The 19548-nt window shown below is 38.8% G+C and overlaps 1 protein-coding gene across 1 annotated transcript; it reads right to left on the reverse strand.

Moving 5' to 3' along the window:
- Positions 1 to 643: 643 nt before the first annotated feature.
- On the reverse strand, positions 644 to 19259 carry LOC125234092 (nucleolar protein 6). Its single transcript, XM_048140277.1, is given in 16 exon segments — positions 644 to 801; positions 1216 to 1317; positions 3013 to 3195; positions 4052 to 4266; positions 5683 to 5854; positions 5857 to 5932; positions 7784 to 7881; positions 7998 to 8200; positions 9795 to 9959; positions 11270 to 11458; positions 12776 to 12918; positions 15169 to 15273; positions 16139 to 16354; positions 17031 to 17295; positions 17951 to 19019; positions 19162 to 19259. Coding segments are annotated over 16 exon segments (3342 nt in total). The 5' UTR covers positions 19174 to 19259; the 3' UTR covers positions 644 to 672.
- Between the last annotated feature and the right edge of the window lie 289 nt (positions 19260 to 19548).

The following is a 19548-nucleotide window of genomic DNA, read 5'->3' on the forward strand; positions in this document are numbered from 1 at the left end:
CACAACGCGATTGGTCGATGAGTTCGCAGCAGGCACGTGATTGGTCGCAAGATATGATGCGTTGACTGCACGATTGTGTCGTATTCGTAGGAATGGCACAACACGATTGGTCGATGATATCACGTGAGGCGCGCTATTGGTCACAACTAGTTGCGTTCAATTGTACGATTGGTTGGGTGGGCTGGTCCCATTTTTAGCGTCTTTACGAAATGAAGTATGGCTACTTAAACAGGTCGCTAAGTGATTATGTACAGTCACCGGCGTAAATAAATTATGGTTTTTGTACCTTGTTGCTTTTAATCGTTTGACAATTTCGTATGACATTTCAAACACGACGTTAAAGTGACAAGGTACATAACAGCAGTTCTCGAAAAGTTTGTACAAAAATTAAGGGAAAAGTTAAATGTTTTATTTCGTCATTAAGGTTTCCTAGTATCTATATTTTCTGAATTATAACAATTAACCTGTATATATCTTACGACAGCCGACTTATATTACTAAATGTTGGTAACAAAATAGGATCAATTAAAATTTGCTGACGTGGCTATGTACAAAGTTGCCGGGAATTGCTCATAAATCATCACTTATTTATGCCGGTGACTGTACTACCGTATAGTTCGGGACGATAAATAATAACCTCAAATATTTTTACAGCATCTATATTAAAATGTTCTACGTATTAACAGTGACATGTTTCACTAACCCCGCGCCCAGTATCTTGAAATCTTCGACGATGGCCGCCGTATTCACTTTATACTTGTCTCCTTTGCCTGTCGGTCGTAGGGCGCTCGCGTTTGCAACCTGAAGATGAAAAACAATAATTTATACGAAAGTTTAAATGTAAGGTTCCGCCGCCAGAGTGCAGCATTTGCATATTTTGTAAAACATACACAATACAGATTACGTCTTTTAAGACATAATAAAAAAGTGTTTGTATAAAAACAAACACTTTTTTATTAGGGATCCGTAGCAAAAAGGTACCAAAGGAACCCTTGTGGTGCGACTCCGTTTACCATGGTTTTATTAATTTATTTAAACGCACAATAAAAAAAAGTACAAATGGCGGACTTAATGCCTGAAGGCATTATCAGTCAACCATAGGACAAAACAGAAATTCGCGAATGTGGCTGCAATAAGAAAAATACACCATATGTAGGTACTAAAAATACAGTTTGAGCTGGTTTGAAGAGGAGTTAAAATACGAAGATAACTCACCTGGAAGTCTTTCTCCTCCCCAATGTCAGGTTTCCACAGCACAGCGATTATTTCCCCGCCGTAGTAATCATGGAAGAATAGCGCAAACTCACTGTATGCACTCTGCAAACAAACGGAGACAATAGGCTAGTTTCCTATACTTATAATATATTTTCCACCACACCAACGGGTAAAGGCTTACTTTGCTATTCGAAAACAGATAACAAAATTGCATTTTATCTACAAGAGTGCAAAGTAATTTCATACAAATTTTAACTTGATGTCTTAAAGCTAGCTGATAGAATTTACGTATAAATGATGATTTTTAATCATAACTATTGAATAAATCGATGGATTTGATTTAGTTTGGTGTTAAAACATAGTCAGTATTTTGTTCGTGTCGGTGTGGTGAAAAATGTTGTGTTTCACTCGGTGGCAAAGTTTATTTAAGGCTGCCACACACCGCAAAGCGGGACGGGAGCGGGACGGGCGCGGGGCGCGAGCGCCGCGCTGTATAACACTGAATCAAATACGGTGCCACACACCGACGCTCCGCGCACGCCCCGCTCCGCGCCGCGCCCGTCCCGCGCTAACCCGCCCAATCACAACAGGTCGTGAGCGGAGCGGGACGTGCGCGGGGCGGGACATGCGCGCGCGCGCCGAGTGCGCTGGCTGATGGCAATAAAAATGGACGTTTCCGAAAAAATTATAGAATCCGTCCGTAGGCACAGATGCTTGTATGATTTACAAGATAAATGGTACAGGAACACAGTTTACAAAAAGAGATTGTGGGAAAATATTGGTATCGAAGTAAACCTACCAGGTAAGTAATGATATTTTCGTATTCATTTATTTGAGTGCATATTACACTGAAGAATTTTTTACTTGAAGTGGTAAAAAACCGCTTGAAGTAATGTTGAAAATTCTCCCGCCGCGGGACCCGCGCGGGTCCGTCGCGCCGACATTCGGGCATTGTCAGTGTGTGCCTCACCGCGCAGCCAGCGCGCGTGTCACGCGCGCCTACCGCGGCGCTAGCGACCCGCGCCCGTCCCGCTCCCGTCCCGCTTTGCGGTGTGTGGCAGCCTTTAACCTTCGTGCCTTGATACCCTCGCAACGCTCAAGATTCCATATTATATTCCAAAATAAAATATTGATTTAAATATTAGAATCTTTCCCTTACTCGGGTATCAATATTGGCACGTGCGGTTAAACAACAACTTTGCCTTGTAAAACAAATAACTATTGTAACACCTATGTACTCAATAATGTTTATTTAATTTTGTTAAACATAGGTATATGTGTAACAAATAAACATTATTGATTGATTGAATGTCTCGAAGAGAACGATGGTAAATTGCTATCGTAAGTTCGATTTGAGGATTTACCTTTGATTCCTCTAGGTATTTCGTCACAGGGTTGAACTCCAAAACCGGAATGACGTAATCAGCCCCGTCAGGTAACGCCTTAGTGCGTTTTCACATTTTTCGATCGGATGTAGGGCCGATATCCCATACATTTGAGACGCCATTTTTGATTTTAGCCTTTGAAATCCTTCCTACATCCGTAATCGGATCGGATAATGTGAAAACGCATTTAATTTTTAGTTTTACGTCGACTCGCTCGGATAAGTAGGGGGTCAGTGAAGGATGGAGATGGATTAGTACTTAGTCTTACCTTAAGTTCGTTCAAATATTTTCTCTGAGGGTTGAATTTCACCTCTCTATAACTCCAATCAGATGTTGAGTATCCAAGATAGATCTCGTGAGATCTTTAAATCTTTAGTAAAAGTAGAACAGATGGATTAGTACTTATTTTTACCTTAAGTTCGTCCAAGTATTTCGTCACAGGGTTGAATTCCACCACCGGAATGACGTCAGCAGCGCCGTCGGGTAACGCTTTGGGTTTTGGTTTCACGTCGACTCGCTCGGATAAGTAGGGGGTTAGGGAGGGATGCAGGTGGATTAGCACGTCGTAACCGGCGTAGGACGGGACGAAGGCACTCTGAAATAATACAATAAAAATATAAAATAATACTATCAAGAATAATACCAGAAAAAAAAACCCTTATTTTCAACTACAATGTTATCGGAGTAGAGTTGAGATCAAAATTGATGTAATGATGGCAATAAATCTTATCAATAAAAGTTGATGAAAGATATCAAGCATATCTTTTATCCCATATGTTTATAACCCACATGTTTTAGTGAGAACTTTTAAGGGGGTAAATGTATGTTTAGCTATACCCACTCGAATGTTATGTTTTATGTACATTTATTCCTGTTTGTTTCTCCAATAAAGAAAATAAAAAAAATAAACTTATTCTCCATTAAATTCTCGCTAAAGCATGCGCCCGTTATACAGTGTTTGGTCGATCGATACATGCATGGTCCATGCTGAGACTCCTTTCCATCATATGATGTAAATTAAAGCTATGTAATTTGAGAATATATTCTTATATAAAGTACTTACCAATACATTATCAAGCATATCTTTCATCAACTTATTCTCCATAAAAGTCAGAGTATTCCTCGCTAACGCTTGGGCCCATAATACAGTGTGTTTGGTCGGTGCCTGCATGGTCCATACTGAGACCCATCTCCATCATATGATGTAAAAATTAAAGCTAAGTAATTTGAAAATATATTCTCATATAAAGTACTTACCAACACATTATCAAGCATATCTTTCATCAACTTATTCTCCATAAAAGTCAGAGTATTCCTCGCTAACGCTTGGGCCCATAATACAGTGTGTTTGGTCGGTGCCTGCATGGTCCATACTGAGACCCATCTCCATCATATGATGTAAAAATTAAAGCTAAGTAATTTGAAAATATATTCTCATATAAAGTACTTACCAACACATTATCAAGCATATCTTTCATCAACTTATTCTCCATAAAAGTCAGAGTATTCCTCGCTAACGCTTGGGCCCGTAATACAGTGTGTTTGGTAGGTGCCTGCATGGTCCATACTGAGGGTAGATCGCCGTCGTATGACGTCACTATATACATGTATGGGGCTGACGCGTCACGTTGGGAGAATTTGGTCTCGATTTCTAGAATTTCTTCACCTGTCAAAAAATATGGTACAGATGTAGTGCAAAAAAAGGTTTTTTTGTTTTGTGTCGTAAACGTAAGACGTACTCTGTTTGAACTAGCTGTGAGGAAGTATTCTTATGCTGATTGCATAAAGATCTACTCATGGGTCACCTTATACAGGGTGAAATACGAAGAAACAGTGATTTATGAGGCCATAATAAATAACTTTTATTATGGGACCAATGCTGAAATCGCGGAATTAATTGGCTGTTCCATAGAAATGAGCGGCATTATGACAATAGGCTAGTTTCCTCCTAGTTATATCAGGTCGGTCTGGCTCAGTCGGTAGTGACCCTGCCTGCTGAGCCGCGGTCCTGGGTTCGAATCCCGGTAAGGGCAATTATTTGTGTGATGAGCACAGATATTTGTTCCTGAGTCATGGATGTTTTCTATGTATATAAGTATGTATTTATCTATTTAAGTATGTATACACTGAGAGAAAATACAACCAGTTTTCATGTTCGTTCAACAAGTTTTTTGGTTAAAATAGCGCCTACGTGCTCTTTGGTTCAAACAACAAGCTACTTGTCATTTGAATCGGCAATATATTTGAATCAACAAGTCGATTTTATAAAAACAACCTGACACATATTGTTTTAAACATACGTTTGGCTGATTCAAACGGATAAACCGCAACAAGTCGAACTTGTTAAATTCACAATGCAAATTTCTCTCAGTTTATCGTCGCTTAGCACCCATAGTGTACAAGCTTTGCTTAGTTTGGGGCTAAGTTGATCTGTGTAAGGTGTCCCCAATATTTATTTTTATTTATTTTATTTTAATATGAAATTACTATGAAATACTGAGGAGTGACGTCACGGTCAATTCATTTACTTTATATCTTTCTCTTTGACTTATCAAACAGAAATTATGTTTAAACATAACTTCTGTCCATATTTTTCTTCTAATTAGGTGGTGCTTTATTTCGTGCACCGCATACAATATTTTATTTTAACTACAGGAAACTAGCCTATTGAAATGTATAAAAAAAAAAATATTGGGGACACCTTACACAAATCAACTTAGCCCCAAACTAAGCAAAGCTTTTACTATGGGTCCTAAGCGACGATATACATACTTAAATAGATAAATATATATTTATAATATATACATAGAAAACATCCATGACTCAGGAACAAATATCCGTGCTCATGACACAAATAAATGCCCTTACCGGGATTCGAACCCAGGACCGCGGCTTAGCAGGCAGGGTCACTACCGACTGAGCCAGACCGGTCGTCACTGAGCCAGACAATTAAAATGAAACAGACAATTTTTTTTTGCGATTTCTTCATTGGTTCCATAATAAAAGTTGTTCATTATGACGTCAAAAGTTACTATGCAACGTTTGAACAGTTTTTTTTTTATTTCACCGTATATATACTCACGTTTCATATCACCATTGAAATCCAGCATTATCATCTCACTGCCCCAATTCGTCTCACACAGTAACCTCAAGGTCCTCAAGAAGCCGACTTGCGGCGACACCGGTACAGTGTGTGGAGACGCCGAGGTGTAGACTCGTGCGGTGAGGAGGGAGGAGAGGAGAGGGGGAGGTGGGGGGCGAGGAGGTGCGCGGAGAGGAAGCGCTGGAGGAGGCAGGAGGATACTCCGAAGGAGGGGTGGCGTTGGTGCAGCCTGGAACAAGGGGGAGTATTACACACATTCAACTTTCGTGAGACATATTCAAGAAATTATTGTAATTAATTAATCTACGGTTGTACTCACGTTACTATATGCCTGAAGAGGGGCCTCCAAAATTGGCCGGAAACATGTCGCAGCAACAGCGATATAATAACGTGAATACAACCGTAAATTCATTAATTATAAGGGGGAGTATTCGTGGAGAATTGACAGGTATACAAAACTCATTTTACAATATGTTAGTAATATTTTTAAATTAAAGGAAAAATTGAAAAATTCACATCTCCAGCAAGACTCAAATTTACCATCTGCAATGCAGAAGATCGCTGATTCGAGTCCTGCGGAAGGTACGAATTTTTCCTTTAACTTAAGATTAACTCGATTAGGTCGAGTATGGGATATGAGTTAAATTGCGGCGTAGGCGAGAGGATGGCAACCTGTCACTGCAATGTCACAATTTTGTTTTCTTTCAAATTCTTTTTGTCAAGAAACACTGCATGAAACTTGAGTAGTTCATATGCTCTGCCCATTCCTTTATGGGATACAGGCGTGATTGTAAGATTTGTAAATATGTATGCCAAAGCCTACATATGTACCTACAGGTCGATGATGATGATCATGAAAGATGACATGAATGGAACTTCGATTATTTGTATGAGCTAATATGACTTTTAGAGATATACCTACAGTCCTGTCAAAAACTGTCATTTTATTGGTTAATCTGTCACTGCTGTCACACACATGCATATTTTCATTCACTCATATTCCATTCGTGCCTACTCTTGTAAATCGACTTGTATATAATAAAACATTTCTAATGCGACTTCCAACTGACAGCTCGTAACACTCAGTCATTGTTACTTTACGTAGAATGCCGCTCACTCAGCGCGTAACATTCTGTATCACAGCAATTCCCGTCAACTTTGTACAAAAATTAAGGGAAAAGTTAAATTTGTTTTTATTAATTCCTATTTTGTTACCAAGATTTTGTTGATGAATTGAGATTTTATTAAGTTTTATTTCGTCATTAAGGTTCTCTAGTATCTATATTTTCTTAATTATAACAATTATCCTGTATATATCTTACGAAAGTCGAATTATATTACTAAATGTTGGTAACAAAATAGGATCAATTAAAATTTGCTGACGTGGCATTGTACAAAGTTGACGGGAATTGCTGATCAACGCGACTCACTCATTCCATTCATTCACTTATTCACTCAGTCAGTGACAGAACAGAATAACCAGAATAGTGGAATGGTTGGTTGGAATGTGTGTGTTTTATATTTAGATAGAATGCAAAATGAGTGTTTTTTTTTAATAATTTGAGCAAATAGCAATGTAAAATATTTAAAACAGTAAAAAGACGCACTTAACTAAACGCAAAAACGTGATGGCCACTTGACAAAATGTTTTTGAGGTTATGTTAGGAAGTTTCACTTCTTCCACGCAAGGGGCTCTACGCATTGTTATTTTTTTTTTTTATGCGACTTACCGCTGAAAGCGCTGGTAGCCTAGCGGTAGTACTTGCGACTTTCGTTCCGGAGGTCGCGGGTTCGAACCCCGGCTCGCACCAATGAGTTTTTCGGAATTTATGTGCGAAATGTCATTTGATATTTGCCAGTCGCTATTCGGTGAAGGAAAAACATCGTGAGGAAACCGGACTAATTCCAATAAGGTCTAATTTACCCTTCGGGTTGGAAGTTCAGATGGCAGTTGCTTTCGTAAAAACTAGTGCCTACGCCAAATCTTGGGATTAGTTGTCAAAGCGGACCCCAGGCTCCCATGAGCCGTGGCAAATGACGGGATGACGCAAGGAGGATGATGATGATTTATGCGACTTACCCATGCAAGGCTCCCCTGAGTCGAGGCAGTAACACTGTATCGCGTTGCAGTTTAATACTTTCTTCGCTCTCTTTGAATTTTACTACTCCATTCTCCACCTGAAAAATATAGTGAAAATGCGTAAAACAAATAATAAATCCCAAATAAGAAAGAAACCGGCCGTTTTTAAACACGTCTATATTGTGCGTCAGGTAGGCGTATCAATGAAACCTACCTCTCTCCTCAAAAGAGTAATCTCTTTCGGATGCGCTATAACCAGCCTGAAAACCAGTCCGTTCTTCAAGACGTCTATATGCGTCGGGTAGGCGTGTGTCGGCAGGTCGAACTGTTTAGTTAGTCTGTCTGCTATCTGTAGGTTGAAGGCAGCTTTGAGACAGCGGAAGGCTTCTAGGTCGCCTGGCCATTTGCCGCTGTGACCTAGGATATAACAAGAAATTAATGATTATAAACTGAAATAAATGTCATATACAAAGAAAAAATTATCAAGGCCTCCAAGTGTCCGATGCTGGATTCAAACCACGTCACGGCGGCAAGAATCGAAATTTTCAAGTATATGAGACAATTACCGAAGGTTTATGGCGCCTCCCGCCATCTCTGAGGTAGAACCGAAACTAGTTCGACCTCCTAACTGAATCAAACCATGTGATTACGAGCTAGCGAAGAGAGATGGCGCCACCATCTTCACAAAGAAAAAGAGAGAGTAAGAAATTAATGATATTCGTAAATAAATCATTAATAAATCCATACTAATATTATAAATGGAAAAGTGTGTGTGTCTGTTTGTTTGTCCGTCCTTCACGGCAAAACGGAGCGACGAATTGTTGTGCTTTTTTTTAGTGGAGATAGTTGAAGGGATGGAGTGACATAGGCCACTTTTTGTCTCTTTCTAACGCGAGCGAAGCTGCGAGCAAAAGCTAGTTTATAATATAGTTTATGTATTAGCAATGCCTGTTGAAACCGATTCAAAGGTCTGTTCATGTACCTGTGAATGGATTCCAGCAGGCGTTCTACATGACATCAAAGCTCTCCAAATGGCCTCTACGTGTTGGATCTACATCCCCACGCACGCCTTATAAATGACCGGGCTCGAAAGACACGAGAGTTTTAAACGGAGATACAAATAATAATTTAAAAAAATGTTAAATTTACATTGTTGTTGTTACATTTTGTATGTTAAATGTATACATTACGTTTATATTATGTGTGTGTGTGTGTGTATATATGTGTATGTTAAGTTCCAATGAATGGCGGCAGCACTACTTTACTGTTTGAAGTTCCCATAACATTATTTGTATTTGTAACAATCAGTGCTACTGCCACACATGTTGCCATCACTTAAAATATTTTTCAATAGAGCGCCGTTCAAATATTTTGGATTTTTTCAACTCAAACTTCGGAGAAGAACAAACAAAAAAACACAAATTATTACTTTGCTCTCTTCAGTTACAAAAACCTGAAAATAACAGAATAATTTGGATATTCACCAAGGCTCACTATAATGTTCCTAGGTTTTGATAACGGAGCAGCACATTCCCAACTTTAACTAATGAATGCGAAGATGTGAATTATTTATTTTTCTCAAACATGCAATGTCTTTACGTTCCTTAAAATGGGCTGGGAAGTATCGTTTTTTGGGCGCAACAACTCGAGAGGACTGTAAAGGGATTTCATATTATTTTTTAGGCCTAGGCCTGCAAAGTAACTTTTTTTTATAAAATATTGTCCTTTAGAGCATTTTTTTTTATTTCATTGTATGTTTGAGAAAAGCACTATACATGCCTCGGCGTGAAAACGGATTCCCGGCCTCGTATCCCTATCCACTTGGCCGGAAATCCTCATTTTCCCGGCCTTTGATGTAATATTGTTTTTATAATCTCTTTACTCTGTTATCACTAGTTTTTATAAATATAAATAAAGTTATAATAATTGTAAAATATCGAACCGAATAATTTACATTAAATTAATTAATACTTATGTTCCTATAGAATAACACACATACAAATAAACTTACCTAACTCAACAACAGTTTCGCAGACAGGGACAAACTCCGGCGCTTGGAAGACGCCTTCTTTTTGAATATCTTTGATGAGGCAGGTGCCGCCGCGCCGCCACGGGTTGTGGGGCGGCGCGGGCAGCGGCGGCGCGGGGGCGCAGTAGCTGAACACTGATGATGTGCCTATAAATTTAGAAACGTGTTAATACTAGAAATTAATTATTGACGTGTAAAATACTATTTTTTACCAATAAACGCTATCTATCTATCTATCTAAACGATGTGTATGAGTTTTAAATGATTCACTGTCAGTTTCATTAGACTTATATTGACTGTTGTAACCTTTTAGATTTTTATTGAGCTCCCGATATTTCGACGCAGTTACATACATCATGATCAGATTGATCACGTAAAAGACAAATCAGTCTAAGCCAGCGTTCCCACTTAAGCGTTGCGTGTCTCGGAGCGCGCAACGGACGTCCGCGCCACGCCACCTGAATGTAATTCAAAAAACGTCTCCTCAGTACATTTTGTATAGGAAGGACGTAAGACGCGCCCCAGATGGCGTGGCGGCGGCGTCGCGCCGCTTGGCGGCGCGTCTTACGTCCTTCCTATACAAAATGTACTGAGGAGACGTTTTTTGAATTACATTCAGGTGGCGTGGCGCGGACGTCCGTTGCGCGCCCCGAGACACGCGACGCTCTGATGTGGCCGGTCCCTAAGACCGTTTTCCCATTATCCGATCCGATGTCGAATGTCGGAAAGATTTCAAAGGCAAAAATCAAAGATCCCGAGGAGAACCCGAGGGTTAACCCACCATTTTATATGGAATTTGACAGATGACAGCTCACTAACTCTAAATGGTTGATGCAAGTGGGCCTTAATGTATAGGAAATCGGTCCTACATCCGATATCGAATCGGAAAATGTGAAAACGCACTAACGATGTATATATTGGGTTTTGGACACATTGTTACAGCCGAAGCTACTTTACGATAAGTGGGGTCTAAAATTCACTTTTATTTAACAAAATTTTATTTAATGTCCGAGTCGAAGCGAAGGTTCTATATTAGTCTGATCTTAAATGGTGGTTTCTAATGGTTCGGCAACGCGCACGTGACACCCCTTGAGTTTCAGGCGTCCATAAGTTATGGTGACCGCTTTCCATCAGGCGGGCCGTATACCTGTTTGCCACCGACGTGGTATAAAAAAAAATGGCCTGACTTGTAAGTCTCAATAAGTGAAATATATATTTTTTGAGAAAAATCTCTTTCTTCCGAGTCTTGAACCCGAACTGACATAACTTACTGCTGTCTTAAGTTTTATTCCATGAGATTTGGCTTAAAGGGAGGTCAGTTCTGGAGTCAGAACAGAAAAATCCGGGAAAAATAACAAGACTTTGAAACCATTCTAGGAATTGACGGGAAGAGCTAAAGTATTTCGACGCCCATAGAATAGAATTCATAGGGCGAATTCTTAAGGAATAATACTTACCATAAACAGCGCTGACATCTAGCGGTATTTGCGTAAGACCGCGCAAGTCTCTCCTCAACTCGTCGGCCGCTTGCAACGCCGCTAGAGCGCTCTCTTCGCTCTCGATTCTCTTTTCGCGCGTATACTGCTTACGGATGGTTAAAGAATTGAGTTGTTCAAGGATGTGGAATAAGTCTGATGGTGGGATATCTGAAACGACAATAATTTATTATTAGGAGCATTCCAAAATCGACTATCATCATGATTTTGACTTTTGGAGACCCTATACATCTCTAAGGAGAATTAGATTAAGTATACATTTCATCTTTAGTTGTGACATTTCGAGTAATTTGCATCTCTAAAGTAATTGTAGACTTTTTTGTATTTGTACTTTTTACATTAAGTGTATTTTAGTTGTAATTTGACATTTAGAGACCTTACACATCTCTAATTAATTGTAGTATAGTTATACTTTCGTTAGAACTTAGAATTAGTAATTGTAACTTCAATTCAATTTTAAAACTTTTGTAAAAATGTATGTGACGTGTAAAAGTGCCCTTGTGGCATATTTGCTGAACAAATTGTTTTAATTTTTGAATCCTTATCACGGCATTAGCTACGGCTCATGGGAGCCTGAGGTCTGCTTTGACAAATAATCCCAAGATTTGGCGTAAGCACTAGTTTTTACGTAAGGGACTGCGATCTGACCTTCCAACACTTTAAACTAACAACGTGATAGATCTTTTTTCCAAGCCTATCTGGGTCGTTTTGTTATCGAGTTAGGTTGAGTTTAAAAAAACGGCATTTCATCAAACAGAAGCGAGGGGAAGCCTTTACCCAGCAGTGGGGCACTAAATCAACCAAGTAAAATAAACATCAAACGTTAAATATTAAGAGACATGGTACTAGGTACAGTCAGCCAAGAAAGTAGTTTACCACTTTTCGACTTTATTGGAAACACATAAGGTCGAAAAGTAAACTACTTGTTTGGCTGACTGTACAGTACTTGAGCATTTCTTTTTTTTTGCCACTTTTATGAAATGTGATATTTTTGAAAAAAAAAAATGCTATTTGTACTCAGAATCACTACTTTTTTCAATCCTAGTAGTTAAAAAATTGTCCCATACGATTTTTTCTTATTCTGTTATCATTTTCCGTACATGTTGTCTCTTCTTCCTCCTACCCTTATCCCACGTTATGTGGGGTCGGTACAACACGTCTTCCTCTTCCATTCTCCTCTATCTTTCGTCATCTCAACACTCACATCTTTCTTCCTCATATCCTCTTTCACACAATCCATCCAGCGTTGTTTGGGTTTCCGTACATGTTGTATGGGGTAACAAAAGAGGAAAGCAACAAAAATGTATGGAAATTCTGGGACACTTTTTGTCTCCCAGTGAGATTGAAAGTACTCGTGATTCTGAGTACAATTGACCTAAAATTCCCTAAAAAAATAAAAATAAAAAAATGGCAAAAAAATGCTCACTTAGGCTTAGGACTTTTCTTACTATTGCATCGGTAACTCACCATATTTCTGCTTGAGAAGATATTCCACAATTTGCCTCGGGATAGAGCGACGCTCCGACAGTGTGTCTCCCTCCCACACACAACTCTCCGTGATGGAGCCATCTTGGAAACGGCGCAGCTCGGACTTATCGCCCCAGAAACCTCTGCAGAAAATAACAACATATCAAGAGCTAAACAGATTTCCATGACATGGTTCAAGAATCAAGAATCAAAATATTTTTCATCACATTTGCTGTTTAAAGGTCTCATTGCGTTTACGTGTACTGAAGAATAATGTACTATTTTATTCCCAAGGTAATAATGGATTTAGTTTTAAAAATTAATACTATCCGTACAATAGGTACTTCAGGCAAAGGACGTTTCAATCAGCCGAGGATTTTTTTGCACGACTAAAATTTGACTATTAAGATATAAAAAAATATTATACGGTATGAAAAATGCATTTTGTTTATGTTTTACAATTATGTCAGTGTATTTTACATTTATTTTGTAAAATTGACGTAGATAAATCGTTATAATTTGCAATCTGGCAGAAAATTGTGACGGCCATCTCGATTTGCGCTTGACCGCGTTGCCATAGCAACGAGCAGTACAACACCGCCATTCATTGAAGATCTTGCCTTATGTTTTTTTTTCTTTTCTTTTCCTCTCAAATCTGATGAAAAATATTGTGTGTAACTCAGGAGGTAAGGATTTTGTAAGCTCATGTCTATAACTCTCTCCAGCCTACGGCTGTCACGAGTTAAAACACTCGTTAACAAAAGCCCCCTTACCCCCGTTGTTGCACAATATACTATATTCATAATAAACTTAAAAACTACTCGTTATAAAAAAATGTCCGATTACCCCACCAATTCCTAAAATAATAAAGCAATCAACAATCACAGACCCCGTGTGGTGATGGGGTTAAGAATTTCACCACCCCCTTTCTTCCCGTGGGTGTCGTAGAAGTCAACTGTGGGATATGATATGGGTTAATTTGTGGCGTAGGCGAGAGGCTGGCAACCTGTCACTGCAATGTCACAATTTGGATTTCTTTCAACCCTTTTTTGCTAAGAGTGGCACTGAAATTTAGTAGTTCATGTGCTCTGCCTACCCCTTTATGGGACACAGGCGTGATTATATATATGTATGTATGTATGTATGTATGTAATCATCAATAATTCTCGATAGATCCAGTCTTTAGATCCAAAAAGGGGTGTGTAATTACAGATGTAGTCCGAAAAGGGTTTCCTTCGGAAGCGTTCGTATTTGTCATGCTAGTTCAGTCAATGTCAGAACATCTTGTACTGAGACTGACTGAAATAGCATGACACGTTCGTACGTTTCCGTAACAATACGAAGGCAACTCTTTTCGCACTACACCTGTAATAATTAACCTTCGTGAACGTCAACTGCGGCTCCGTTGGTTCATCGATAGTCATCTAATCATGTTGTAAAATTGAAAATAGCCGTTTCAGATCAGGTTCGTTTCATTTCGGTAGGGATCGTTTCGTTGTCAGATCAGGTTTTCATCTCTTACTCAGGATTTTATTGTCTACGTGCACGACAATTACGCCCACTAGCATGTGAACTTGAAGTGGAAAATGACAAAAAATGACATGTAAACAAACATTATATTTTAACGATTTTTCGTTAATTTTAAATAAATCGAATAACAAGAGCTACTATTTCAAGTGTAATTTAAGTAGATAGATTATAAAGACATGGATATAATACCAAAAATCAGTTTCCAAAGCATTACTCACGGTATAAACTTCCAACCCCAGACTACAGAAAGAGTCAATAAATTGGTGCTGGCAGGGCATATAAAGAATCTTGAAGAACATAGGAGTAATGGTACAAGTTCTTCGAGCTAGTGATATGGTATTCGCTAAACCTCCGTCTCGTTAATGCCATATAAAACAAATCTAAACGTAAGTACCTAGTCATGTCCGCGGCCGCAGAAATATCCGACACGGGCCTATTCCCAGGCTAGGCCTGAATCTTTAAGCATAATCTTTTACGGTAGGAAAAATACTAACAGCGTATTTGTACAATATTAGGTAAACAAAGCTTAAATATAATTTATTATAATGGTTTGTTTTGACATGTCACTTACGTTTTCTTTTCACCGTAGCTATCCATTTAGTTCTTTGATCCAATTTCCAATGTGCTCTAAGAAACGCATAGAACGTGCAACGACTATTTATGCCATTATTTTTACAATTAACATATCAAACATTACATATTTTATGAGTTTTGATAGATGACAACCACAATCAGTGTCGATTTTGACCACCGCAAGCACTGCGATCGCTTTGCTTACCCCCTCCATGCACTTCGCACGAAGCCAATATGCAAAGTACAGGACATTCTTACACAGTTTGATTGACAAATTAATTATATTGTACCTGAACTCTTCAGCCTCAGGCAAATTGGCGGCAGGACCTTTGTCGATGATGTTCAGGGCGTGCTCCTGATTTAAAACGAAGCCAAAACACAGCTTCTCTTCATACCTACAAATAATACGTTTAATCAGTTATTAGACCAAAAGATTAAACAGTGTAAGTTAGAGTATTTCAGGTCGCTTTCTTTAACCATCCTCTGAAATAATAACTGTCTGTTCTTCAAAAGAGGAGAGTACAAGTTTCTAATGGGTCGGCAACGCGCATGTGACACCCCTTGAGTTGCAGGCGTCCATAGGTTGCGGTGACCGCTTTCCATCAGACGGGCCATATACCTGTTTGCCACCGACGTGGTATAAAAAAATTTTTTGGTGATTAGATTAACACATCATGGCAGCATTGTGGGGTTGATATCTGAAGCTTATAGCCCCAATAGTTTTTATATTAAACCTTCCCCGCAGTACATACGGCGCTACATTACCTCACTTGTTAGGTAATGAGCTGCACCGGTAATGAAGTCATTATGCAACTATGTCAAAAATTGAAATGGCGAAATTGGCGAAAAATTCAAACTTTGTACGATATAGTATGTGCGAATAAGGAATTCGCAACTCGTGTCGATTTAAAACACTCTCTACGTTCGTGTTTTAATTTATCGCCACTCGTTTCGAATAGGCTACTTGCCTCCTAGTCAAATCAGCTTCTTTTTAAGAACTGTCAAAACGAATTTGAACGACTTGCTAATGTGGAATTTATATGAAATTGAATTAAGTGACGTTACGGTCAACTCAGTTTATATATTTCTACCTGACTTATTAAATAGAAATTGGATTTAAAAATAACTTCTGCCCATGTTTTTCTTATAATTATCTGATGCTTTATTTCGTGCATGGTATAAAATATTTTATTTTAACTACAGTCAAGTTCCCTATTTATCGCACTTATATCGTAATGTACTAATAAATCGGAACATTACCCTTCTCTCACTTTCTCGTACGCCTTCCCAACAGGCCACGTAAAGTCAGCCTCCACAATCGGCAGTATCAGATCAGCTCTACACGTCAGGCCTTTGGCTAGGAGCGACTGCAAGCTTTCTACTATTAGAGCTAGCTCATCTATTCCGTAGTTCACTTTGGAATCGAGCGGCGCTTTGGATAGGACTGCTTGCTTCAGCTTTGGCAAGTTTTTGAACCTGGAATTAAGAATTTTGTTTCAACATTTGAATGTCAAAGATGGTTACAGCCTAAGAACTATTTTGAACAGCTGACCTAGGGGAAATTGCTCGGGCGCGGCAAACTGGGGAAATACCTCCGCCTTACAGAAGACCACAGCCAAATAGCACTAGACCCTACTCGTAGTGTTGTGTTCCTGCCAGTGAGTAAGGCTGCCAGAGCTCACGAGGGTGCGGTGTGCTGGGGACGGAAGGACCTACATACGAAACTAATTTTTTCTGTCTATTGTCCTTTGAGTCGTCGGCATCACATACCCTCCTTGGAACTTGTACACTCCTTTTGCTGTGTATTTAACAGAGCAGAAAAGGGAGTGTACAAGTTTCTAATGGGTTGTCAACGCGCATGTGACACTCCTTGAGTTGCAGGTCCATAGGTTACGGTGACCGCTTTCTATCAGGCGGACCGTATGCTTGTTTGCCACCGAAATAGTATAAAAAAAAAAAGTGCGCGCATAAGCGCGAACGTTTTGAGCGCGAGGTATTGCCTCAAGAAACTTGCAACCAGTGTGGACCTGGTTATTTCCATATTTTCACTCAAAGGACCAGTGAGTAGTGTCATGGCGCACAAACCCGCCAGCTCAGTGAGTCAGCAGCACCGCCGGTGGTTTGTATTATATGCTCTGATACTTAAACTTACCTCAAAATGTAGTCATACTGCAGCAAAGGTGTCACCGGTGTCATAAACAACGGTATAAAGCTGTTCACACTGCCATCGTCCAACATATCCACAGCTAAACTGGCTTCTCTCCTCAACGCCTCATACGTCCCTGCGCTCATCTGCCAGCAAATGTTGTAATATCCGGTGGTGTCAATGAATTTGACTGGGAATTTGAACTCGGAGAGAGGTGGTGAGTCAGTTTCTTTGTGGAGTGAGATGCCGGTTTTGTCCCATTGAGATGTTTCTGAAAATATTTATACAAATAATAGTTTTCTATAGTGTGAGAGGTTGTGAAGTACTAGGTACTAAATATACTAATCAGCACAGCAGAAGCAGGAGGTCCCTTAATGCACCGCCTACAATCTTCTGTGCTTTGCCCAAAGGTTGACTGGTAGAGAGTGCCTCACGGCATTAAGTTCGCTTTTTGTACATTATGTTGTTCTTTTGTGCAATAAAGTTTAAATAAATAAATAGCGAGACAAAGATTTAAAAATATGATCACAGATTTCGTTGTACTAACAGCGACACTCTTAACCATCGGTAAACTTCATGCCAATGTAATAAGGATTACAAATGTACAGCGAACAGTGTTGCCGATGGTACAAATACAGTCACAGCCAATAATATCGCACAAAAAGGTAGCTTCATAATAAATATCAGACAAGGTTTTATGGCTCTAGAAATAAGATTCTGTAGAAATAAGATATAGATATAGAGATATTTTTATGGCAATATATTAGTGTGATATTATTTCTGTGACTGTGACATTTTAGTCATTAACAATTTTGATTCAGAATTCTAAAAATACAGTTTGATCGCTTTATTTTACCCATCCATAACATTATAACAATAATCTTGTGTATTAGTTATTATTGAAAATAACACTAATGTCTACTTACTTAATGAAATCCAGACATTTCTAATAATCTGATAACTACTCATAATATTGTTGATCCTCTTCGTCTGAACCAGATGAGCTACCAGCATACTGATGACAAACCCTGACACTTGCAGCTTTCTTTGCCGAAGCCATATCTTCAGCAGCACCACCGCTTGCTTCAAATTTTCACTGTTACTTAAGGTTTCCTTTAGGAAACCTATGTTTTCTGATGCTGTTATATCAGAGAGAACACTACTATTGTAATATGGAGTCGGAGGCCCAACATCTGAATTGTTTTCAGCACTCTCTTTATTTAATAACCATGTCTCTCGTAAGTTGTTTCGTCCTGGGCCAAAACGGTGCAGTTTGTATGCTTCGGGCTCACATGCTATATGAATTCGGGCTGTTATGTGGTTCCCCAATTTACCGACAGGTTTGAAATCTAAGACCGGTTGTGTTTGACATCCGTTCAAAAAGAAATATGTGATGTCTTCAACAGTGTCTAATGTTTTCAAATGAGATGCTATATAAGCTAAATATGCAGCTCTTTTTTTATGATATCTGTAGTTTATTGAGTCGTTTTTGGTGTATGTCTCTGCTGGTACTGTTATTTGTATATCTACTATCAGTTTAGAGTTTATAGGACAGCTTAAAGCATATGAACCAACAAGTTCTACTTTTTGGAACTTGTGAAATTTGAAGACACATTTTGTCTTATCTAGCTGAGAGTTTATCGGTAATTTAACCTTGAGCTTCTTAACCAAGGTTTTTTCACTCAAATCATATTCAGTATCATCCCCAGGGATGTTTTCTAGATGTTTTTTTAAACCTTCAAACCATGTTTGAATTTTCTTCTCATTTTTCTCTTTCAATTTTACCTCCTGTAATATTTCCTCTATTTGGAGACGGAATAAGTTTGAGTTGAATAAGTTCTCGGTTTCCTGAAGTCTGTTTAGTTCGTTTACAGTCGGTTGTCGATACAAACTTTTAGTTTTTAAGCGTTTCTTTGCGGGCTCTGAATTCTTACAACCGCTTTCATTTACCAACTGAGATGACTCGTCGTCCTCAGATATAGAGGCTTTAGCACCCTGTAACATTTATAATGTAATTACAGAATTAAATAATTAAAACATGTGTTAATTTCACTCTACACATGATAACGTTTAAGCATTAAGTATCGGAATTATGAATAAGCATGAACATATTATAATAGTGAGCCTCTATACTTACTCTCTTCACCATTGTCACAATTTACAAGATAAATACCGTTTTTAAAATAATAATTCATGAGAAAATGTAGGTTATTTAGACGTAAACAACGTGCGACAGCATGCAACTTTTGACAACTGCCAAACACGTTCAGAATAAAATAGGGACATCAAAATTTCGACTTACACCGACTGATATGAAAAGCTTCAGTGTAATGATCTATAATAGATCTAAATTATTTATAAAACAGTAAAAATACAAGCAAAAAAATATGTTTATTGTGGTTTTGATGAAGCGTATATGACTTGTTTTTTTGTTAGTGGAACTATCGGAACGCTACTAGAGTTGTCACTTTTGACGTATACGGTTCATTCCACGCACACTTTTTGTTACTCCACAAGACACCAT

The sequence above is a fragment of the Leguminivora glycinivorella genome, chromosome 15 (genome assembly GCF_023078275.1).
Source record: "Leguminivora glycinivorella isolate SPB_JAAS2020 chromosome 15, LegGlyc_1.1, whole genome shotgun sequence".
In the NCBI taxonomy this organism is placed as follows: Eukaryota; Metazoa; Arthropoda; class Insecta; order Lepidoptera; family Tortricidae; genus Leguminivora; species Leguminivora glycinivorella.